The sequence below is a fragment of the Xiphias gladius genome, chromosome 6 (genome assembly GCF_016859285.1).
Source record: "Xiphias gladius isolate SHS-SW01 ecotype Sanya breed wild chromosome 6, ASM1685928v1, whole genome shotgun sequence".
Lineage (NCBI taxonomy): Eukaryota > Metazoa > Chordata > Actinopteri > Istiophoriformes > Xiphiidae > Xiphias > Xiphias gladius.
The window spans coordinates 27,269,040-27,294,886 of record NC_053405.1 but is presented as its reverse complement, the minus strand read 5'-3'; the positions used below and the strand labels follow the sequence as shown (position 1 = coordinate 27,294,886).

Below are 25,847 nucleotides of genomic sequence, written 5' to 3'. Positions count from 1 at the left end.
GTATATGATTTATTGTGGAGTCTTCTACGCTCCCTCTTTCTATTTGGTTCAAAAGAAAACCTAAATCAAAGCGTTCCACGACTCTTCTGTCACCTTCACGCTTCACACTTTACAAACTTTTCAACTCTGTCTTTATTCACTCGCTAAAAGTATACATCCTCCAGCCTTTTTTGATGGATTTCATGTCGCCATGACTGCTGTGTATGTGCGCGAGGTCACACTGACAGAATGGATGGAAGTTGCATTGTACACTTGTCGTCTCGTGCAGAGGTTGTGGTGCTTATTGAGCTCCCGGTGTTGTGCTGTGGTTTTGGGCTTCTCCGGGTCAGTGCTTGCCCACATCGGGGAGTCTCAGTAGCTCAGCAAGAGCTCTTGAAAGAAGTCTTTAGGCTTGTGTCAGACTACATTCAATACCATCACATCCCACAAGGTTACATTTTCTCTAAGAATTGTACAGCTGCTGCTACACCCGCTGGTGAGTGGGAAGTACAGACTCTGCGTTAGATGTGGGCCAACACTTTGAAGGACACCCTCTTTGTGATGTTACTTACACAATATTACAATAGATTCATGAGTTAAAGGATATTTTATTTTCCATTTTCATTTTTAAGTCTTAATATAATACTCACATATCAATCATTTCATGGCCAATATGGACAGGAGTAACCAATTTAAGTGTTCATAAGGCATGTTAGTATTATTTTAAGACATACTAACTATCCCTTAAGGTTCCTTTGAGACTGTTAGGTGAAGTGGTGGTATTACATTCTGTTTGAATAACTAGAAAAATTACTTTTGAACCAGGAGTGCTGAAATTATTTCTTCCCAGGGGGGTGGCCAAAAACACATGAATCTGTGTATAATATTAGGTCAATCAATTTATCAGTCAAAACATTCATCTCATCTCCTCGTATCGGTGATGACATGTTTGAACAGATAAAAGATCTTGTTTTCAGTCTGTTTTTAGTTTTTGGCAGTCATTAAATTAAATTTCATGTAAAGGGCCTTTAATCATCCAGAAAAATGCTTATGATAAATATATTATTATTATTATTTATAACTATTATCCTCATTGGACAACATTACTGTTTTTCCAATGTGGTCAGCTCACAGTGCGATTGTCCCCTGGGTGTTGACAAATGCCCATGGGTTACAGAGCTCCTGAGCACCCAAGAGTCAGAGTCTGTTTCTTAGACAGACAGGCAGTGCCTATGATTATGTAATTTTGCATTTAAAATTTTTTTTTTTGTTTTTATCAGGGACATTTAGGTCAGCTAATGCATGAAAATCTCTGTATTTAATGTGCTGTAGATGAGATCTAATGCCTTTTAATTGAACTTTTTCCTAGTGTGCCATAGAAATACCAAGTGCCCTTTTTATAATTAAATACATGATAACTTCTCAGAATTGCTGCCAGTCAGTTATAGGAACTATAAAACAAATAAATTTGTTATCTGCCATTTGTTATTTCTTGGTGTCAGAGTCTGAGGACTCTACTGTTCATGTTACTGTAACTCTCTCCATCTTCCTCAAACATTTCTTCCTAAGATAACAAAAAAAAATGTTTCAGTCAATGGAGGAATTACTTCCACAGCTTTCCACTTTTTTTCTACAGTCCTTGCCTCTCCTTGACGTAGTCATTTGTATTGCTGAACACAGTTTGTCACAATTATTTAATTACATAAAATCCCCCCAAGGACAGAGCTTTCGGTTTTCTTGTATGCCCTTTAACTTTGTTCTTCTGCAGTTTATATACCATGTTAGTTTAGCTCAGTCACTGACATATTGGCAGATGAGCTGATGCTGCAGGGATTAGTACAGGAAGAGGTCGATATTAGTGTTATTAAGTCATATCCCACCGGCAGAGAGTGAGGCAGCCTTGAGTTTCTTATTTTTACGCAAGACAATAGTTAAATAGTTTGTGGTGTTTTGGGAGGAGTCATGGGAGCAGTCCGCATAAAACACACAAAAGTAAACAATAAGACAATCTACCATGGTTAAACAACATAGTGTATTGTTACTGAAAGATAGATTCCTTTTTCTTTGAATAATGCAACTTCAAAGAAAGCTGAAGATTCAAGAAACTTGACACTGGGCTGCAGCATCTTTAAATCCAAAACGGGCAATCATTTCCGCCTTCAGAACCCAGGATAAATGTCGTTGTTCTATATGCTCAGAAGTGTTGATGAGGTTGTATGAGTTTCATGCTTAAGTGGGCATTTGAAAATAAGTGATTTCTTCAGAAAGTAACCGCCACAATAAAAATAAAACTCATTAAATGCTATAGTGCAACCCATAAAACCGTGACCTTTAATTGAATGGGAGTGGTGTGTGCGTGCGCACACACACACACACACACATATCAAATTTGTATTACTGTGTATATTCAAGTGAGTAGAAGATGAACTGATCTCCAAAAGGCATAAAGTTAAAGGTGAAATATTTGTTTCAACATTTGAAGCAAGATAAGTGAATTATTTTTGTTTTGTACAATTTTACAGTGAAAAAACGGAAAGGAGCACCATACAAAAGATTGGACACCCCAAGAGATTTGAGCTCTCAGATAACTTTTAACAAGGTCTCAGCGCTTAATTCTAAACATTTTTTTGATCTTGGTGCCTGTTTTTCTATCTATTTGTCTACTTCAGTAAATGTACTGATGACAGAAATTACATTCAAAGCCCAGACTCTAATAGTGAAAACTCGACCTGGTCAAAGTAGAGAAGTGCAGGCAAATGTGGAAGCAGAAAGGAGAGCAGAAGAGTAATGAAATGATGGACAGAAAAAAAGAGGAACAGTACATTCAGAAAAAGAATGTAAAATAGAACGTATCAGCAGAAATTGATAGAAAGTTTAAATCCCATTGAAAAGCTTTGATTTGACTAAATGTTTTAGTTTAAATTAAGCATGTTGTTGAATTGTTGTCTGTGCCCAAACACGTAATACAGTTTATACATTGTTTCTGTCTATTAAAATAAAGTCTTGGTTTGTCTAAGCAGACAGAGCCTTAAATATTTAAAATAAGTCATAAATAATAAATCCAAGCTAAAACTTAGTTCTCATAATTAAAGGTTTTATCTGCAAAACACCTGTTCTCACAAACCCTACTTAAACATGTTGTAGGATTTTGTATATTATAGTCTTAATGTAATATCTTTAGACTGCCTATAGGGTAAAACTTTAACGCTCGATATCTCAAAACCACCCAAAGAGCAGATAGAACCTTATAATTCAAAGGTCATGAATTGTTCTTTATGCGAGGCACAAAGAACAATATGAACAAAGCCCAAAGCCATATTTTTCTTCAAACAATGAACTAATTATGTTAAAAAAAAAGAAAAGTTTCTTGCTTTACTGAGATAAGTCAGTATGTTGTTTTAATGATATACATTCATTTTGTGAAAAGATGGAAAGGTTTTGTGATAACGTGATAAAGTAACACTGTAAAAGGTTATTCCAAGAAAAGTTTCTAGTGAAAACTCAATAATTTTACTAATTAATCATGAAAAAACAGATCACGGAAACATGACAACAATTATCATGTTATAATGTGAAAATCTCATTATAACATAAACTACGCAATGGTGGCAGCAATATGCTGCTGGTGTTTCAAATGCAAACGGTTTGGGGGTCAAACCTCACCGTGGGTTGACTTATTTGCTTTGTTCGCTTCTGCCTATCGAAGACGTTGCGACTTGAATGCTCCATGAATGACTCTCTCCTGAGCGTGGGAGACACCCCTTGAAATTGACTAACATGCAAGAGTTATCTTGAAATAAACACACCATGAAATAAATAAAAGAGGGAGGCAAAAAACAAATTGGTATACGTTTTAAACAAACCTGCTTGCAAACTGCTATTCAGAAGACATTGAAATGTATAAAATAGAGTGGGATTAGTCTATCGCAGTAGTAAATACATGTTTATTTATTTCAGTTGGTACAGATATTTTTTCCCTTGGACTTATATTTCATTACTTATTTAATCATTTAATTGGCTCCTTATTTGTTCAATTTTGGGAGAGATACTTATATTTCTCATTTTGAATTAAATTACATGTTGTCTTATCTTATCTTGTCTAATTTGTCATTGCCCTTTATCAGTACCCTGGTCTTACATTTGGAGCGTATTGATAATAGACTTAAGCTCTATAATATGTATTTAAGCACTACCTTCCCATTTATACAAGAAGTCAACACAATAAATGTATACTGTAATTCGCCACCTGGCTCAAGTGTTTTTCCTTAACTTTGTGTGTGTTGATGTGTTTAAGACAGAGAGATTCAGCAGCAGTTCTGTTCACGGCAGCCAGTCATGACCATAAGTGTAGCATCAGCACAAGAGGGAGTACACTTAAACATGAGTATTTGTAACTGGATATTATTGGAACACAGTAGTTAACACTGTATAATGATATAGCACAGAATGCAAGTTGAGCCTGATTATCATCATCCATACCCAAATATCATATATACGTACAAAGTACATTGAGGCCAGTGGCTTGTCCTAAAGTGCCAAAGTGGGGATGAATGACTAGATGTCGGGACTGTAGGAGCACAGCTATCCATACACCAACATCAGATCAATGCCTTCATCCCACTTGCGTTTGGAGGCAGCCAGTGGAACCTTTATGACTCCCTAAAGGATCCTCTGTCCTTGAAGAACAGTGGAGAAATTGGACAGATTGATTTTAGATTGCATTGATAGCACACACACTAATAAAACACTATGAAAGCTGTATCACAGAGGTGTTGGTTTACTAAAGAAGGTAGACAAAATAATTCGCAAACCAACCTATGAAAAAGTAGTCGCTAACCGGTAATGTTTTTGGGGGGGTTGTTGTTTCATCTACATCCTGTAGATGGAGACATATACACAGAAACTCAGTCACGTGTATCCGAATGCACACACATACACACACAATATGAAAGAAATGTGTCTTGCAGCTAAGTCCAAATTGGGGTGGGGTGTTAAGATTTAGAGGTTCAGTTCTGGAGCAGGGCACTGAAAGCCATTCCATCTACTCTGCATCAATATGAGAGAGAGCTGGTCGGGCGAGGCTGACTGCAGCAGAATAAAACACACTATCGTCCAGCACCAGCCATTTATGGCCCAGCAAATGTGATTTTTCTCTTTATGGGTGAAATATTAATGTTTCTATCTTGGTATACTTTGAAAGAAAACAGTAGTTTCCAGGCCCTGAGCTGCCAAGATAGAGGGGGTAGAGAGAGAGGGGGGAGTAATAAGTGATGTCATGGCGAAAAAAGGGGTGGGAAAAGTATGAGCTCCATTCAGCGACTACTGTAAAGCACAAAAGGCAATATCGGAGACATAAAATGTTTTTTAAGATTATTTTATTGACATTTTTTTTGCCATTTTTACTGGAGAAGTATCCACTGATGTACTTTAGTATTAATGGCTTGCATAATTTGGGAATAAAACGATTCATTATGTAAAAGCAAACGGTATTCTAATAGTCGAACAGAGCAGACAGACCCCTCCTCCACCTCGATAATCCAACTCTTCACTTTTGGTCAGACGTTCTCCTATTTTCTCAACAGACTTTTCGAGGGAGGTAATAGCATTTGTCACAGCCAGCCGTTTCTCATTATTCTCCATTCTGCTCCTCCTCTTCAAGTTGTCAAGGCTCAAAGCTTGTGTTAGCATAAGCTTCTCCAATTCTAAACTGCTGGAATAAGGTTGATTTCGTCTTTGTTTTTGCCATTACAGTACTTTGGTAGGGGAATTGGATTTGCTGAGGTAGCTGCTCCACAGAAAAGCTGCCACCATGTCAGTTGCCAGACCTGGAAACTCACACCCAGCTCTCTGTGGTACATTCCCTGGTACCAATGACCAGAGAGTCAGATAAGGCCAGTTCAGTAACATGCATTTCACCAGCTGAGGTCCAGCTTCACAATGATTTGGGGCATTGGCTTCTGCTTTTTCTGAAAAGAATGTTGCAAAATTCTTGTTATTTTTGAAACTACATCAGCCTAGTCCTGAATTCAAAACAACCGAAACACTGCCCGTATCGTTCGATGTTTTGAGCGGGACAGCCCTGACCCAGACCCTTTTAAAAAAATGTGATGTTCACTAATATACTGTAAGAAGCTGCTAACCATGCTGAATACCATGAAGAACATAATCATTTCCTGGAATAGCCACTTATATGAAGCATTCAGGCAGCTGTAACACCTGGCTTCAGAGTAGGAATACATTTTCTATTATTTTGATTTTTACAGTCACTACTTTACAACCCTCAGGAAAGACAGGGGTTCTTGTTTTATGTTCTATTGCCATGTACAGAATAATCTAGGATCTTTAACGTCTCAGAGATAAGAGAAAGAGTCAGATTGAAAATAGCGATGAACAAAGATAATTTAGTAAAGTAAAAAATACCTGTTATTCCCAGCAGAACTGATTAGTAACATAAAGTATATTGTATCTTCTAGTTGTATGGTATTTATTCTGAAAAAAATTATGATCATGGAGGTTGGGGTTGGGATTGATTGTGATATCTTCCTTCCAACGATCTCTCTTTTTTGCAGGATATGGTAATACTAGATATGGTAGTACTATTGTCCCTTAGAGCTCATAAAACAGCTTTATGCAGTCTCATGTTACTCAGTAATGAATCAAAATTATTCATTATGTTGGTGGTGGGTTTAGGCAGGTATTCATTTCAGGCTGCAAACAGCCACTAAAACTCTTCACCAATATGGTAGGGCAGCATGTTAGTAGCCTGAGAGGCAAAACTCAGGGCCGCAGAATTTCCCAAATTAGTCATTGCACCACTTGCCGAGGCTCGTTAATCTCATTGCTTTGAGCAAAAGGCATTAATTTAAGGCTCCTCAAAAGAGCATATCAACCTTTAACAGCACAGATCTTCTCTCATTTGAACTGTAGTTGCTGGACAGTAGCAAGACAATGTTAAAAAAATCAACCTAAAAAAAACAGAAATTTTAAAAAGTGAATGGGGAATGTCCAGTAGTGGTCCCTCAGGAGTCTCCTGGCTAGAGGAGGGGGAAGGGGAGAGCTTCTGACAAAAGAATAGGAAAACACCGTGTTACTCACATGGTGTGTCCTCTTAGCTAGGAATCACCGGGTTTTGTTAAGGGGTTGGAGGGATTGTCAACTCTGTGGCTTTATGGTGAGGATGGAAATTCTGAAGTGCTTCCTACGTTCACAAGGCCTGCTGTCGATGGTCAGTGAATAGTTCCAGGGTTTAGGCTGGCTGCCTGTTAAACCACAGTTTCATGTTTTTCTACCCATGTTAAATTCAGAAGATGAGACATAGGGGTGTGGTGGGATGGAGCAGGGCCGAGTAACAGAACGTAATGATCAATTTAACAAATTACCGCTGCTGTTTACTAATTGCTAAAACACGATTACTTTTTCAATCACTCCATACCAGAAAGATGAAGATTGTTTTTACAATTGTGACTTTTTTTTAGCATTTTACTTGTTGTTAAAGTATATGAATATTTTGGGGTTTTTTTTCACATTAAAAGTGGAAAATGTATGGAAATGGATTTTACAGAATTTACCAGGATTTCCAAACATTCTCAAAACAAAATCAATGCTGGGGTCTCTTTGATTTCCTCCCCTTCACAGGAGCATAATCCTAAATAAATCCGTCCATAATATATTCCATTTATTTCACTGGCCTCAGGGAGATGTTTCTCCACTTTGAAAAACACTTTGAGAAAGCCAAAGTTGGATTGGTGCATCTCGCTCATTTTAAGTCAATTTTATGAAAAGTGAACCTGAAACCTTGGCAGTAAACTACTGATGAAGTTGACTGATGTTTTGATCAGGACTTAAATAAGAGTTTGTTGGAGGACTGCGGAGTGTGGGACATGTAAGCAAGCGCCCCAGGGCAGCTTTATTGATTCTGGTGAAACAAAGGCCAATTTAAGCAACCTGATGGGTTTCAGACAGACACATCAGCAGTTTGTTTTCTTGTAGGACACTAATAGTGCAAACAGTTCACATCACTCCACCCACTAAATGTTTGTAACAGTGATTGTTACTGGGGAAATTTCATTTTGGGGAATGTGTTGTCATCAGCAAATGGTTCATGTCTGAGTGAGGTGTGTGATTTACAGAGTGTGTGCATCTTATTAATTATCCCTACTTTTCAGTTTTGGTATGGCTATGTATGTCAGACAGAACCTCCCACCTGTTCTGGTTTATTCTATCATATTGGACCTCTCCTCTGGTTGAAGGTAGGCAGAGCTACAAAGGAATGACTTGATGTCACAGAACTCCATGTACTGATAAAAATGATAATGGTGTCTGTCCCACCCACGAGTTGAACAAAGTCATCAGGAGAGTCAGGGAGTTGCCAGTTAAACATAGGCCCTGTCTGTAATCACTCTGTCATCCACTCATTCACTACTTCCTATTAAATAGACACTTCTTAGTTTAATCAATAAAGTAAATAAATATAGTGCAGTATATAGAAAATAGGCATTGATTTTGGACGCAGCCTTAGTCTGTACATGCCCACACAGGACTAGAGGATGTCTAATAAGCCAGAATAATTAAAATCACATTTGGGAAGACAATGGCCAGGAACTCTAAGAACAATCAAACTTACAACTATGAGGCTCATTTTGAATTCTATTGCCTTTGGTGAGCCATAGGACTTGTCCTCTAGCACAATCATCAGGTCAAAAATTTTAATGTGTCAAGTATTGTGGTTTATGATCAAGCACTTGCACAACTAACGACATTCCAATCAGCCTCAGCTGTACCCGTGTTTACTGCCATTTGGCAAATGTGAGCCTGCTGACACGCTCCAATAATATGGTGATGGTAGTAAACGGTGCTAAAAATCTGCACGTTAGCATTGCCATTGTAAGCATGTTAGCATGCTGACACTAAGCATGGAAGTTTATTTTTGTGATTTTACAACCTTCTCAGGATAGTGCTGAAGGTAACTCCCACTCATATCATGGTATCTCCCTCTCGGTCACCAGGAAATAGCAAAAACATGCTAAGTAAAGAATAAAGTCACACCTGCTTCTCCTATATGGGACCTCTCACTCTCTGTCTCCTCTCCTCTCTATAATTTCATCCAAGTCAATGTGCTGCTCCAACAGCTCTTTTTGGCCTGACATCTGACTGACTGCTTCACACAAAACCTTCAGCTAAATCAAGTAACAGTAGAGCCCAAATGGAGTTGATACACCTTAATAAGAGCTCTATTAAGTCATTGTGAAATTTGGGTGAACACAGTTTTACATACACACCAATACACATACACACACTTTTAAATGAATCTCAGGCACCGAGCTGTGGAGCTGTAGAAGGTAGATTATTCACGGAGAATTGACTACAATTTCACGGCTTTCTGGAAATAATTTGCCTGACATTTATTCAGGCTTTATAATTGGTTAAGACTCCAGACCCTTACCTCTAATAAAGTTGTCATTGAACCTTTAATGCTGCCGGCTCCCATGACAGCAGAGGAATATTACAGCTTGGTGCAGGGTGGTCAAATCACTTGGAAGAGGAGATTGCAGTCAGGTTTATGGTGTGTATGTGTGTGTTTGTGTGTGTGTTTGTGTGTGTGGTGAATAGTTAAGTAAGGTGTGATCCATTCTTCGTCCAAGCCTTAATAAAACCTGCCCACCGTGAGATGATGAGACAATTTCTCAAAGATTTTTAAAGAGGTCTCTCTGAGGTTTCAGTCCATCTAAAAAGCAGTAGTTGGTAAACAAATTTTTTTCTTAGAAGTCATCAGAACCATTTATCCCATCCTCTTTCTCAGTACTTTTCTCCTTCTCTCCACTTTTCTCTCTTTCCTCTTCAATACTTTCTTCAATTTTGTGTCTTGTTTCCTCATCCTCACTGCTTCCCCCTTTCCTTACTTGTTCTCTTCTCTCCTTGCTTTCATTCCACTCCTCTCATCTTTTCCTCCTTCACCTCAATTTCTTACCTATACCTGTAAAATGGGTTGCTGCTTTCTTCAACTCTATAGTGTTCACATCTCTCTTTGTCCATTAGAAAACAGACCACCAGGCGTTTTGTTGCACTAAAACACAAAGATTACTCTCTTTTTGACCTCACACACAGACTGCACTCACGTAGCTCCCTAAATGTTGCACAGGTTTATGACTTCACTGTGGTTGAGTGGTTCACTAAAGCTTTCAGTGTGGATTTTGTCCCTCTCAATACAAACCTTCACTTCTTCCAACCCACTGACAATTTGCTTGCAGAGGAACAGAAAATATTTTAATAATAATATAATATAGCAAAAGTTCAAATCATATCTTTTTTGTTGCCCAAAGAGTAAAATTAGACATCAGAGATGACGAATTAGCATATCAAATGAGAGAAAGTATGAAATTAGAAAGTAATTCTGTGAAGTAAAAACTTCTGTGTTCTTTCAACTCTGCTGTCTATCAAAAAATAACGAAAAAAGGCTGCAAATGATTCAGTTGTCAGTCTGCCACACTCACTTCGTCATGTGTCCGGTCTGGGTAAAGTAACTGATGATTCTGTCTCCTGGTGTGATGAGTCTTTTTAAACTAAGACAAAGGACAAAAGTAATGAGTCATTAAGACAAAGTTATTAAAGGTTGTTATAAAGTACAAGTGGATAACTTAAAATACATGAATACAGCTATTGATTTTAAATATACTTTTCAGAGCAACCCTATACAAAAACAATATATATGGTATGTTAGAAGTCACAACATTTTTTGGGCTATGGTACTGTCTGAAAACCCATTCCAGCCCATAAATGCCTTTCTCCTGTGCTTTAACTGAATTTTGTCTTTTTTCTTTTTAAGCCATGGTTTGTGCATTTGTCTCATTTATATAATTATGCTGAAATGTAAGCTTCATTTCACCAGGTAGTTGGTTCATTAATGGTGAATTTCACAATTGACAAGACCCAAGGACTCATGAAGTTTAAAAAATAAATGTTTCTATGATATTACTGCCCTGTGTTGCTTGTGTTGCTGTGGAGCGTTTAATTACCTGCCTACTATACAAGTACCTTGACGCTGATCTACCTTCATCTTGATCTTGACCTTGACAGAATGAATCTCATAAGACCTGTCACAGAAGGCCTGTGTGCATGTTTGTGTGTCTCAGGTGGCTGTGACATTTGCAGTGGGGTCAGAGGTTGGCCTTCAGAGCAGCAATGACTTCAGTCAGATGGGGAAACCTTTCCTAATGGGCACAGTAGCTCTGGGTGAGAATCCACTTTGTGCAATATTGCTGATTTTCGATGTTTTTTCCCTCTGTCTTTTTTCTTTATTCCGTCTTTTCATCTTGCTGGGCTTCTGAATAGCCACCATTTTCATTCATGGATGTGTAAGAGTAGTGTAAAGTCGATGGCTGTATGCATTATATCACTGCATTTGTTACTGCACCTTTTTTTTTTTTAGGTATGTTAAGGTGTATTCACAATTACTGTTATACGGTTTACTTTTGCCACCTCTATGATTAGCTCTCTTGGTACCTACGGGTTATTGGCCCAAGCACCACCTGGAAGATTTGGAAAGCAGATTTGGAAAACTAACCTGACAGTTCCCAGCAAAGTGGTCATTGGTGCTACACCAATTGGAAAATAAAGAGGAAAAGTAGATCCTTCGCTAAAATGTAAAAAAAAGGTTTAAACAGAAGACACTAACAAAACTTTAAAGACATAGCTAGAAATCTATGTGAAGGCCAAAAATGGAGCTGTTTGATTCAGATTTTGCTTAGCTACCTGAAAACATTGCCCTGCATCTTATGGATGCAGACTCCAGTACCTTTCATGGAGAGAAAGTCATTGATCAGATGTTTCCGATGCTGTATCTTTGTGTCTGCAATCAATCTAAATTGAACCTTCCTACAGTATTGATTTGTCAAGATATTTATTGGTGTGTTTTATTCATTGAAAATTCATTGAATTATAACAGTACACCATAAAAAGGGATGAAATTGACATATATATATGTGTAACATGACTAAGCCCTTGGCTGGATTATCATGACATACTGTAGTCTGTGATGAAGTCTATGGCATAAGTTATGGCATACTTAGCTAATAACATTATGTTGATGGAATAAAACAGGTGGAACTGAGCAGCAAGAGCACAATGCAGCACGTGGACAACGTACGATGCGCACAGAGGAGTTATGTTAAGTTCATCTTCTTGATTAAAAAATGATAATCTTTATTAGATGAAGGTAAAGTTGTTGTTTTTTTTAGATTAATTTGTATCCCAAGAATAACATTGGCTAATGGAGCTCAAAGTCCAGCACTAAATGACTCAGCCAAACAATACATCATGCACCAATTAACAAAACTTCAGCCAACTCTGATCAGGGGAGGAAGATAACTCAGTCCATTGTCCTGCAGTGTTGGGGATAATGTTGGGTTTCGCTGGTACGAGCCTAGCGTTGAGGCTGTTCTGCACTAACAGTACAGCACAGCGCTATTTTTTATCCTACTCTAGCACGCATAGACAAACTTCTGTTTCTGCTTAAGTAGAAGTGGTGATGGTCAGTAAATTACACCTTTGTATCATTACAGGCCGAAGATGTTACACGCTTCCAATTATTCCAGTTAACATTTTCAAATAAATAATTTATGTACTCTAATAAGCTTGTTTGTTTGAACTGTCAGCGACCTCTTTCTGAAACCAACTAACTAAACTGACAGTTATATTTCAAATTGCAGTTCAATGGACTAAAGACATGAGAAAGACACCAAGAATCAGAATTGAATTGAATTCTCCAAATTCCCAAATATTCCCCTATTCCTCTCAAGTTTTCCTCTCTGGCTTCCACTGACCTCTTTGAGATATCTTTATGCCATGTATGTCTTTCCTCTTTTTTCCCATTTCTCCTCACCCTTACCTCTTTCCTTTGTGATGTTAAACCTTCACAAAAAGGCCCTTTAACGTACATGCATTGAAAATGTATAGTACTAGTATTCCCTACATTTACAAGTTATGCTTTCCCTTGGATAAAAACATAATGACTTTTCAGTGTATCAGTCAATGTATATCTGCTTAGCAGCACAGATTTAAATTAGACAACAAAATAAATGGAAAATAAACGGAAGGAAAAATGCAGTCACAGTTATGCTCAGCCCCAGACCACTGTTCAACTCCAGTTGAAAGTTTGTCATCTACACCACAAGAGAGTACTTTGACTTCCTGAAGTCACTGCAACATATCAAGTGTGGCAGTATAACGGGTTATTGCTCTGTTTCATTAGCGTTTCTGTGACAGCTCTGACTGTACCTCCTCCAGCTTTCATTACTTCTGAGGCCCCTTATAACATGCAAAGTGCCAGCTATGACAGCTGCTTTGCAGTTTGTCATTGATAGTTGTGTGGAACAGTATATAGAACATTTTAGAACTTTTATTCATTTTCTTAAGATTAAAAAAGGATTATGTTTACCTTAAAATGCATTCTGATCAGGATTTAAAAGATTCTAAAACTACCCACTGAAACGCAGACTAATACATTGCTTTTAGCTTGATGTGCACTACCTTACAGGAGGGTGAGATAGATTTCACTGCAGCTTATTTAGACTGTGACGTCTAAAGCGAAAGCTAAAGGGAGAAGGCACCAAAATAGCAGAAATGGTGGTCCCCGAACAAGGGAGGAAACTATAAGTTCAAAGGTAGATGACAATGAATGAGTGATATCTATTAACTATCTTTATAAACTATTTTTGCAAAGTAATTTTAATTGAAAAATTGCAAACTTCACTCAGATTGTGGATCCAGTCTTCTCTAAAGCGGGCATGCAGTATCTGTAGAGTCCCATGATGAAAGGTTTTCTGAACATATTTTGTCTGTTGAGTTTTTGTATCTCTCATTAAGGTTGGACAGTATGACCTAAAATATCTCACAATAATAGTCCAATAATTCAGCTGGTCTCCTAAAAATTATGTTCATATATAATGAATACATTTTATAGGAAACGTATTCGCTGGCTGTATAAAGTTCACAGGCAACATGTTTTTTTGAATGAATGACGCGTTACATTTATTAATGGCTGTGGCGTCGCCAGGAGGGGGTTGGGATGGACGGTGGGCGTACAAAGTGCATGAATGTCACACCAGAGACCAGGGTTCACATCCAGAGGCCCATCTGTTAGATTAAGGCAACAAAAGCACTGGTTAAGGTTAGGGAGAGATTGGGGTTTGGGTTAAAAATAAATAAACATGTTAAGTCTGAAGTCACTCTGTTTTAAACCAGACTACGTTTCGAGGACTTTAACCAAGTGCTGTGCGTCGTTAAACATAACCATAAAGAAGTTTAATTAAGCTGTAGTCTTGCTTTAACATACATCATCTTGTGATGCACCTGGACACATCATCAGCGATATTTCCGGGGGCCATCGGGTGTTTCGGGTATTTCAACAATCAGACACCCTCACCCGGGCAACCCAGCCAGGGTTGATCAAGCCCCAGCTTGTGTCCAAGTAGCGCTACCAGCAGCAGCTCTCCACTCCCGATCTGCAGCCACCTTGAAGCAACTTCTGTTGCCTCGGTGGCCATCTTGATATGTAGTCACTCTAAGTGGATATTGTACTGCAAGACTGGATATTTTGAAGACCAATGCATCATCTGTGAACATTATACTCATATGCTCAGTATAAACGTATTTGCGACATATTTAATATGTCAATTAACAACATATCCTCATCATGTCAATAGAAAACGTAATCTGGTCACAATTACGTTTTCTACAAAACATATCTGCTGTGGCGGTACCATTGTATATGAACATAACTATTAGGAGACATTTAGGAGATTTTTAGGTTGAATAGTCTGTTGCATTTTCTTTGCTAAAGTTGAATTAACAAAAGCTTTTCTTTAACTACATGAGGGCAATATGTTTTCTCTCTTGTGTTTCCTGACTTCTAATTTGATTAATTATTGTTGTTGAAGAAGCTATTTTCGGTTTAGTCAGACAACTAAGTTATTGAAAATTGTAAAATGAATAAATTTAAGTCAGTACGGGATTCATAATGTACATGTAAAAATAAATAAATAAAGTAAATTTTTTTAGAAAATAAAGTAATTTGATGAATTTGGTTTATTTTCCGGTTAAATTAGGGTACCTCTAAAAGGGTATTGATTTTGAGCAGTCTGTTATTTCCAGCTTGTTACAAACTTGTTTGGCTATTATGGAGGAAGCAGATGAATAAAGATTGCAAAAACATTTTTTTATGAAGATTTGTCTCCATGCAGTGAAGAAAAAAATGGCCAATATCACACATCTTGTGAGATTTACCTGCTGTTCTGTTTTTGTCCTTACAGGAGGGATTGTAAATGTGATGCCTTTGCTTTTCTCACAGATCTCACACAACAAAACACAGGTAAATCTATTCTTCCACTACATCCTGGTGATTTGTTGACTCAATGCACTGACTTCAGAAATGGCTCAGGAGGCACTGCGTTGTTATTCTTCAGCATTAGTACACTGAGGAAGACTTTAACATGTAGGGAGCAGTGAAGGACTGAAAGGCTGTGGCGACCTTTTAGTCATCCTTCTCTCTCACCTTGTAACCTCAGACAGGCTGGTCGTTGTGGACGTGGGCTTAGCAGATCCAATTGAGCAACTTAGCAACCAACAGTACTGTGGTTGTACTGGGCTCATCTGGTGTTAATTTGTAGTACTCTATGAAAAGTTTGACTTAAAATTATCCCTTGGTTTGATTAAGCAGCCATTTGATGAACAAATCCTTGTTAAAGCACATACTAGTGAATTTCGTGAAGACATTATCTGGATGGGAATTATTTGCAAATATTCATTGTGGATGTTAATATGGTACCTCAAGTTTAGTGCTTAGTAGTGAATTCATGTAGCTTACGCTACTTTTTTTAATACCACAGTAGGTCAGCACTGCTGGTTTCCATCGGCTGTGTCTCACCATTCCTGCCAGCCCACTAACCCTGGATGCTGGTTGGGTCAGTCTTTATTGGTCAGGTCAGGAGTGCTGTTGGTTAGGGCGCAGCTCTTTCCCAGGCACATAGAAAGAGACCCAATCAAACCTAACATACCCTGCTTCATAGAAATAGCCACCAACATCTGACTTGGCCTATACAGCGAAAAAATGTATCACTAAGAAAAACAAAAACACAAATCACGTCAGGTGATTCGTGTTTTTGAAGGTCATTATATGAAGAGGGGTATTTAGCATTGTACACAGATATTTTGCCTAAAACATACAATGACAGTCAGGCCCAACAGGGGGTAGTGGATCTAACCTGGTAGGTTGTTGGTCACAATGTTCTGTATTTTTTTCATGTCCAGATCCTGTGGTTTCGAAGAGCAGTTCTTGGAGGTCTGACAACCTGCACTGTGCTCAACATCCTCTGGTGAGTACATTATTCTCTTATGCTCTGACTGTGTTAAATGAAAAAGCATATCATGACAAAGAAAATATAGGCCATGCCTCCCATCTGAAACGCAAAGAAAACATAATTTTATACAAAATACCATTTACCAGCTTTTCTGAATCTTCACCTGTACCATGGCAGAGACCTTTCTGCCAAGAGAACATCTGGTGTATTGTCTACCAGGGGAGAGCACCACAGGACACTGGGCTGTTTCAAGAATGACTGCTACAACCTCTCCACAGGCTGAGGGTCAGGGATTATCGAGGCTAGAAAATCCGGCAGAGTGGCTTTGTTTTAGCCACAGTAATCGTTACGTTCAAGCTTCTATGTGTTTCCGCCATCATAAAGAGGTCTCAGTTGTTTAATATGTTCAAATCCTTGCATGTAATAGATTTTTTATACTTTTAGGAACAACAGTATGTGCGTTGTTATAGAAAAAAAGTTTTTTTGGCTAATTCCATGCGGAATAAGAGTCTTAGGGTTCGCAATGTAATATCTATAGGGTTGTGTGTGAAAAATCCATATGAGTTAAAACCAAAGATAACAGTAGGCTGTTTTATGGATAGCAGATGTGAAACTGCATGGCTTGGATGAAGGGTGAAGTGTTGTCATGCCTAGAAAGTAGGATTGGGTTCAAAAAGTACCATTTAAGCCATATGTGGAAATTTTGAAAATGTAGCATTTCTAAACCAACACGTGATAGACCATGATTGACACTGAGTATTGTGGTCGGATGATCACGTGACCACACTACTGGATCATCTGGGAGACAGAGACGCTTAACATTGGCTGAAGAGACAAGACCCTCTCAGACCTTCAGCAAACGTATGAGGAGATGGGGCAGTAACAACAGCAGCCAGTATAGTAGAGCAAATCTGGTCCACAGTGAAAGGAGGTCATCTGGCATAACAGTCTTCCACAGAAGAGTCCAGATGCACCAGAACCTTCCAAAATCTCTTAAAAAAACCTACAGTATTTCCAGAATATATTATTATCAATAACAAACACACAAGATATATTTTTGTTATTTATGAAAGTTTTACAATCATTTATAGATGTCAGAAATTTCTAAGCGTAGCCTGTAATATTTCATGTTTCTACTGTTGTGTCTTACACATAGGCCACTCAAACTTCTCACAGACTGACACGTACCAAACCCAAATTAGTCAGCAAAGTAATCACAGTCACTTGCTTGTTGTCATAGCAACATGGTTGCGCACACTCCTATGTGTTTCAGGTCTCTATAGACTTTTTGGAGAAAAACATTAGAAAAACAATGCTGTTATCAATTTGACATTTTGACACCAGAACATTGTTAAGGGCAAATAATTTAAGGAATCCCAGGGAGTTGAATGCTTAATTGAATGAAAATAATGAAATAGTTCCAGGTCACTATAAACCTTAGGAACAGTATGCATGTAAGGGGTTAAAGCAGTACTCGTTCCCTCAGGCTAGTTACTGTCCTCCCCTTTTCTCTGTTACAGTGCTCGTTACATTGCCTGATCATATCATCACGTTACAACTTCTCTACCAGCACTATACTGATAACATGCATCACTAAATGTACAAATGTATTGCTAAATGTACACTTTGAGTCCATATCCTACATATTAGCCCCAGCCTAGGCACGATTGACACCACAATAAACCTTGTCCAATCTACCAAGACCTCACAACACAAACAGTTTTGTTGTGGACCAGCACTGCAGTTTTAATCCGAATGCCACAGGTATGTATGCTGCAATATCTCTAAATTCATGCTGTGCACCTCTGAGAATCTTTTCACCAACTTGTCGTGTTTATCAGATGTTTTAAATAATAATACTAGCCATTTGGATATTGACTGAAAGCCAAAATGTGAAAATATAAAATGAAGAGACAAAAACTTTAAACTCAAGAAAATGCTCTGTTGCACTGCTGTGTGAGCTGAAAAACCCCTGACAAGTTTCACTGAGCTATACCCAATTGGTTGTATCTGACCTCTGGTGTACTTTACTGATCAGCTTCTGGCAAAACAACTTACAGCAGGCCCACACAATAAGTCTCTCTCCTCTGGGATACTTCTCGGAGATTTATGAGCTTCAGGCTGCATTGTTTTGTGTTGTGTCCAACCTACACACCAGTTTCTGAAAGCAGTGTTGCGTGGCAAAGCAATGCTATATAATGGCAGGTTTTTTCACAGGGGAGCTCCATTTATCGATTCATGATAAAATTTCAGTTATTTCAGTGTGCTGTAAACGGGCTCCACTGTCTCCCACAACAGTTACAGAGCCCTCTGGTCAACATGTGCATTTCAAAAACCCAAACTATGTTTTTACTTTTAGTTCAGTGAATATATGGTTAGAGAACTACACCTTATGAGCCTTCAAACTAGTGTTCTATTTTACAGGGGTTTTGCCTCTAACAGGACTCTAAATACTTGACTTGACTTTTCTCGAAATATTTTGACTTTCCTTTTGAAAGGTGCACGTGATGTGAACTAGCCAATGCATCCACTTTCATTGAATCACTCTGAAGTAAAATCTTTCAATACTACAGTTCTTATCAGAGTTATGGTCGACACATGCGAAAGGCTTGCTTTGGATACTTACAATGAAGGTTTTTAGTTTCGGCATTGGATTTCATCTGTTAATAATACCACTGCAACACTAGACAGATGTATCATACATGATCAGGCCATAATGGGCCTCATGCAAGAACCAGTCATACGATTCGTTCTTAATCACATACAAGCAATTTAAGAGAATCTGAGGTATTCACCAATTTTCTCATACTGATAATTTTCTCTTCGGAATGAACAAAATTCGCGAGTGGTACAGACCTGTCGTAAAAGTCATATCTAACCCTGGCCAAAAACCTACCAGCTAGCCATCCATCCCTAACCAGCTGTGGTTGGCAAGCAAACTTCAGCCTGCGAGAGAAGCAAAGAAGGTTCTTTAATCTTCCCTTAAAGAGACATTTGGCCAGCTCAGTCCTCATGCCTCGTCCTGAACGATGCCCTTTCTCACTGTGGAGATTAGCCCCACCAGCCATCTCACTCTGTCCCTCAGGTGTCCCATGTGCCTCTTCTTCAGTCTGTGCACTTCTAGAAGGACCAAGCATAACACTTTCAAGAGACCTGAGCATATGAGGATCTAGACAATGGTGGTATAATTTTTCCCAGGGAATTTGTAGAGTCTCATAGTTTCAGTTGTCTACCATCAAAAGTCAGCATGAGGACCAGCTAAGTGCAAAGAGGCTATCACTGGGACTGCAAGCTTATTTTCTATAAGGCCTTGCTAAATCTATGGTTTGCTCCTCTGAGTTAGAGACTGATGTTACGCTGTAGTTGTACACATTGTACAAACTTGTTGTTTTCTTTTAATTTTTCAGTGTGTGGCTCTGAAAGGATGATAGTCATTTCACCTGTATGAAATGGAACAATAATTAAAATATGTAATCAGCTTTATGCAAAGAATATTTATTTTTGAACAATCTGTACCTTCTCAGATGCTAAACTACTTAAGTTATATTTCATTTCATAGACATCATTGAGATCTGGATAAATTAGAGCTCCAAACTATATGAGTATAAAAGTATAGACCTATTTAAAACAAAAATAATAAAAAAGAAAAGCCTTCAGTCATTCATTAGAAAGACTTAATGCTTTCTTTCTGTCACACATCTCTCACTAACTCCCTTTTTGTAGACTGGCAAATTATCTGATAGCCCTAAACTATGATGGAAAAACTGAACTCCAAAGTTTATGTAATACATTTGAATTGAAATTATTTGTTCTTCAAAGTACTTGAAGTCTGGCACAGTTTGTTACTATAGGTTGACTGAAATCATGATGGCTTACACTCTACAGATGCAAATCCGCTTTCTCCCCTTGTTTTCTCTTATCACACTGCTTATTTTTTGGGTACTGTTCATACTCTTACGCCCTGATAAGCAGTTTCCTCTGCCCGCATTTTTCAGACCATAATTTTGATTGATAATTATCGTTGGGGACATAATTCTGTTGAGCCACCCAGCAGAGTGAAAGACGACTAGAATAAAATAGAAATGGTGTGTTGTTGGGAGCATTCGGGCATAGCCACAACAAATGAATGGATAAATCTCTCAGAGCTGCACTCTGCACTGCCGATTCAAAGAGACCAACTGCCAGTGCCGCAGAGAGGGGAGAGAATTTACTTGCCCGTGAATTCCCTTTCTCTCTCCTGCAGCCTAACTTTATGGCCCTTGGTTTCAAACAAAGAACTTATGATTTATCCTCTGTTTCCCAGTCTCCCATTTTTGTTTTTAGAAAACTCTTCAAACATTAGCTGTACCCTAAAGGATTATTAGGCTGTTTCCACCAGACATAACACCGTGACAATCCAAAGGGAAATCCCTGTTCAGAGGAACTTGGTTTGGACTGCTGATCGGCCATGAGCGTCTCTCATAATAGACATATCTGAGCTGCTACTAATAGCATATTTAGCATAGCAGTTGACAGGACAGTCCTGGCTATATTTTTATAGTGTGGGCTACTCCATCCACTGCATAATCCAGTGTGAACATCATCTAGGAGTTTACAGTCATATCACATGATAGGGGCAGTAAAACAAAGGGGGGAAAAGGTAAATGTGTAACACAGATGATATATGAGACTTGTGAATATGGATGATAATAGATGCCTTAACTATCAAGACATGTGGATGCCTCTAGCAAAGATTCATGGTTGAATCATCTTTTCATTTTGCCTGCTTGTTTCTGAACCTTTTCCATGTTTATTTCATGATTTTTCAAGACAAATGATCTAAATGTTCTGGGAGATAAAGTGAGATATGTTGAGTTTCAGGATAATGCAGGGTAGTAAACCACAACACTAACAGTGTTCTTGCATGGCAAATCTCTTGAGTTAGATCTGATTCATGAATCTGTCTTTACAGTGTTTGCTGCAGCAGGTTAAAGCCAGGTTACACTTCTCAGTCTAGTGTTACATGTGACAGCCAAAAGAATGAAGATGACAAAGTAATACTGCACATTAACACATACAGGTTACACTTGCTAGATCATATTCTAGACTGGTCAGGGCTCACCTGCACAAAATTGTTTTTGAGCAAAGAGCCATGACATTTAAATGTACTCCTCAACAAACAGGCACCCTGACATGGCAAATTAAAACACGCCGAAGCATGTTTTTATATTCAACATTTACTGAACTGAAATTACCAGCCATTTGGAACACAAACTGTTCAAAGGCCCCATTGCTGGAGAAGAAGCTGTGTTTTCAGATTGACACCTAATTCAAGGGCTTCCAGCACACATGTGGCATGTTAAACCTGTTATGTTCAGGTGACGCTCCATTTTATTTTCAGCAGAAATTTGACCACCTTTGCAGATTGACATACAGTAAATTATAATGTTAGAAGTTGTAGTACACATCAGAAGAAGTAAATAAACAATATAAAGGCAAAAGATTTAGTATAACATTTCCAATAAATTATGTTGACACATTTCTACAGAAGCAGAGGATGATCCTGTAAAATTCCTATTGAGGATTTCATACACTTCATCCACAAAGACAAGCAGTTTGCTGTATACATCAAACAGACGATGAAAAGATGCTATGTAGAAGATGCTTGCTTGATAATAAGCATAGTTTGTCACTTCATTATTTTATGCAAATTCAATTAATTCTTCAGGGAATTATTTAAGAATGAAAACAGGATGTTTTCACAAAGTAAACGTCAGGTTGTGTAAAATAGATTTTTGTTCATATTGCAGGTTTTTCTTTCTTTTCATTTTTTACCTTATGATAATTACCTACTGGAGGTCATACCCAACTACATAATGATACAAACATTGTATGACTAGGGCATGGAAGCATTTACTAGCAAGTTATTTATATAGTAATAGGGATTTAGTGTATATTATTGATAATAACAAACTTCTATTATACACCCCCATGTACAAGACACGTTTTTAAACACAGACTTAAAACAATTAAAGATGAAGGGATAAAGCTAACTGACATTAGAGGGAGAAATGATATTATATCCAGTATAGAAGCAACCCACTAAACTTACACAGTCAATTTTATTCTAAATAGGCTTTTCTCTTGAAATTCTTCCCTAAAGAATCCAGCAGTAAGGGATTCAGCAGGGAGCACATAAAACCTCAAGGGCTTCACAAACACAGCAGACACACAGCGCTGAGAGATGGAGTGCACATAATATGCAAGGAAATGGATGCCAAAGTCAAGCATGAGGACTATCATGAGCAAAGTAAAACTAGAACAGGAGGAGGCTGCGGCGTTGGGGAGAGTAAATTATCCAAACATGCAGTAACAGCGGTGCCCAGCAGTCGGGTGAAAACCGTGTAATCAGCTGCAGCGATGTTTTTGTTCAGAATGAAATAATCATCAAAAGTGAGATTGTCGGTTTTCCAAGATCACTTCATTTTCTTGATTGAGCATGTTTTGTGATTAAGTGCTCTGCCAAAACAAAGGCAGTGCATGATTTCAGTTTAGTGCTCGTCCTGCTGATAAATGTGTAATTAATTTATGATGGTGCCCTTGCTGTCCTTTAAAAGTACTAAGTCTCTGTTTCCATGTCAGGCATGGGGGGAATCTCATTCTCAAAAAGGAAGAAACCAGGCTTGGAAGTCTCAAGGGGTGAACGTTTTTTTGTTTCTGAAGTGTTTAATGTCATAATCTAACAGTAAACAATCTTCACTAAATATTTTACTAGGATGAGTCCCACTGGGGAAATGCTATTTTTTGGGTAATTTTCAAACCACAACCTCCCTCCACCTTTTCCACGCTTGGTACGTTCCACCTGGAACATCTACATCAAAGAGCACATGTTAGCTTGGGGTCATTTAGCAGTTCTTTCTTCTAAACAGGGTGATAGCCAGGTGAAACACGCAGGTGAGGTTACAAACAGTTCAAAATGTGAGTGAGTTTGTGTTAACAATGCCCCACAATCAACATCTTAACATTGTTGTGAGTAGGCCTTAGAAATCACCTAGCTAGGTGTTAAGCTGCTGTTAATATAGCTAACATGTTAGCTAACTATTGTTTATTTACACATCTAGAAAGCACAGACCAACATTATTCTTCAGGTGAAGTTTTTTTTTCTCTCCACCTCCTTTTATCTCCCGAGTGGCAATATCAGGCTTTTTAGCTGCTAAATGCTCCGCTATGTTCACCAGCTAGTCACTAATTTTGTTTGTCTCATTTTTGGTGTTGGGTTCAGTGGAAGTTTTTGTGGAAAGCTGCTGCCTGTTGCAGCTGGAAACAAGTTGAAGAGAGTGTGAGACTGAATCAAAACAGTAAAGTGGTGTGCCATAAAACCGAAACAGTGAGGTGAAAAATGCTGAGGGAACTGCAAAGTCGGGTAATAATTCTCTTTGGCTTGTTCACATTACACATTCATTTGATCCATTGTTCATATAAAAATGTTGATTATTGCAGCCCGGTGCCAGTGGCGACTAAGCAAGAGTGTGTGTGTCTTCTTTCAGATTAGAGGTTGGGTAGTATCTTTGTGATAAAGGACCCTGTCTTGCAACATCCTCCTATAAGAAACTGAAGCTTATTTTTGGTCCTTTGGCAACTAATCTCAAACTGTTTCAGAGAAATCTACCCATTGTCTTTAATCCTCATCTTTTCACATCATGAAATTTATTTAATCCTGCCCCCTCCACTCAAGAAAAGTTGCCAAAATGAAATGTGTACAAATACATAGCTTCGAAATTGTGGAATTGCTCGGGGTGTTGTCTGTTGGATCATGATACTTTATCCTCATGTTGGCACAGAACAGCCATTAACGCTATAGCCTCTCGTGCTTGGCTGTCATGAAACACCAAACCCTATACACTGTGATTTGATCAGACAGCAGGTTTTTGAAAAATGCTCTATCAAATAATGCGTAGAATAGTATATCACAAAACTAAGTTGCTATCAGGCCAATAGGAAGCTATTTTTCAATCTGTTTAATCAAATAAGTAACCAATAACCATTTAAGAGCTCCTTGTAGGCTTATCTTTATAACTCTATATATCCCATGGAAAACTATATCGTATTGGTTTCAAAAACAAAAGTATTTTTCCAAAATGTGTGACAGTGGTAGGACATTGTTAGTGGCTGTTGAATACACAGTACATACATACATCACTGGGAGTATTTGCAAAAAGTATTTGCTTTGTAAAGTGTTATAAAGTATAGAAAACTGATGAGCATATATTATGGCCTATTTGATTTACCTTTATGATGAGAATGTGTAAGCTACATCCTGATTTGGAAACAGTTGGTGATGGGAATCAGTTTGTTTTAAACATTAGTTCCATAATATGAATGGCGGTATAAGCGTGCTAATAAATAACATGCTTTTATTCATATCGTGCTACTTGTCATTTAGTAACTTTCTCTGGGTGTGTTTGTGTGTTTCAGGTGCTGGGCAGTACTGGAAATTGTTCCCCAAACATCAGTACCAGAGAGGCAAATGGCAATTGAAACAACAACCCAGCCTGTCTCCAGCAGCCTACCTAGTTTTCATTCCTCCGCCCCCCCACTGCTGTACACCAACATCTCACTGGAAGAGTGAGTCTTTACTCTGTATTCCTTCCTGCTGCCAAACATATTCTCAGATATTAAGACAAGGAATGTACATCTAGAGTTGTATTCTCTATGCTGCCCTGCAATGAACATTTTTCATTACAAAAAGTCTTTGCTGTAATAGATATTTTGATTGAGTGTTTAATCAATTCAAATGGGTATTTGTACAATTTTCTTTCTAGAATACATGCATGCTTTTGAGAATTAATTTAAGGCATATTCACATTATTGCAGAAAACTGATTATGTAGGCACCTATCCATTATTGCATATGTGATGTGTTGCTACGGCTCTGCACAGAGCAGAGCAAGGATGCACCCAAAGTACAGATTTTAACATTGTAGCTATGGTGGCACCATACAGCATGCGTTCTGGATTGGTGCTGCGCAGGACTACGTGGAAATACGCAGTGCAACACCCTTGTTTTTCCACTGTGAATACTTACTTAGAGTACAGTATGCCCTTATTTATCTTCAGGTGAATAACTGCTTTTTCACAAGATTTCAACATCCATCTCTTTGTACGCATAAGAGTTTGTGTTTGGGGTTATCTCCTAGTTTGGATCAAGTTTTCACTTTATAAACCACACCACTCTTATTTTAATTAACGGCCTAGACCTGTACTTCACTATAAATGTCTCAGACATGATCTTTGGACAAACCTAATCCATTGATATTGGGTTGTCCAAAACACAGCTGTAAGGCAAAGGGAGATTTTTCTCAATAGAAAATCCTGTGCTCCTAAAGAAATGCGACTCAAAGTTCAACCATGCATCATCAGAAGTGTAAAGACCTAAATTTTGAAGGAAAATATTTACTATTAAACTATTTACTTTCTTTTATCTGTCAGTCACTGTAATTGTTTGCGTTTCTGTCAGAAATGTGTGGGCTGATATAAG

At 38.2% G+C, this 25,847-nt stretch overlaps 1 protein-coding gene and 1 long non-coding RNA gene across 2 annotated transcripts in view; both read left to right on the top strand.

Annotated features, from left to right (window-relative positions):
- Window positions 1-16,614, top strand: part of si:ch211-51h4.2 — a 28,801-nt gene extending 12,187 nt beyond the window's left edge. Inside the window, exons 4-7 of the mRNA XM_040128635.1 lie at window positions 11,109-11,208; window positions 15,285-15,343; window positions 16,282-16,346; window positions 16,551-16,614. Coding sequence (XP_039984569.1) covers window positions 11,109-11,208; window positions 15,285-15,343; window positions 16,282-16,346; window positions 16,551-16,614 — 288 coding nt within the window. The remainder of the gene's footprint in view (window positions 1-11,108; window positions 11,209-15,284; window positions 15,344-16,281; window positions 16,347-16,550) is intronic.
- A 6,536-nt stretch (window positions 16,615-23,150) lies between these two features.
- LOC120791074 lies at window positions 23,151-25,057 on the top strand. The gene is made up of 3 exons (XR_005707601.1): window positions 23,151-23,264; window positions 23,593-23,733; window positions 24,786-25,057. It is a non-coding gene; the product is annotated as an uncharacterized LOC120791074 (long non-coding RNA).
- The last annotated feature ends 790 nt before the right edge of the window (window positions 25,058-25,847 follow it).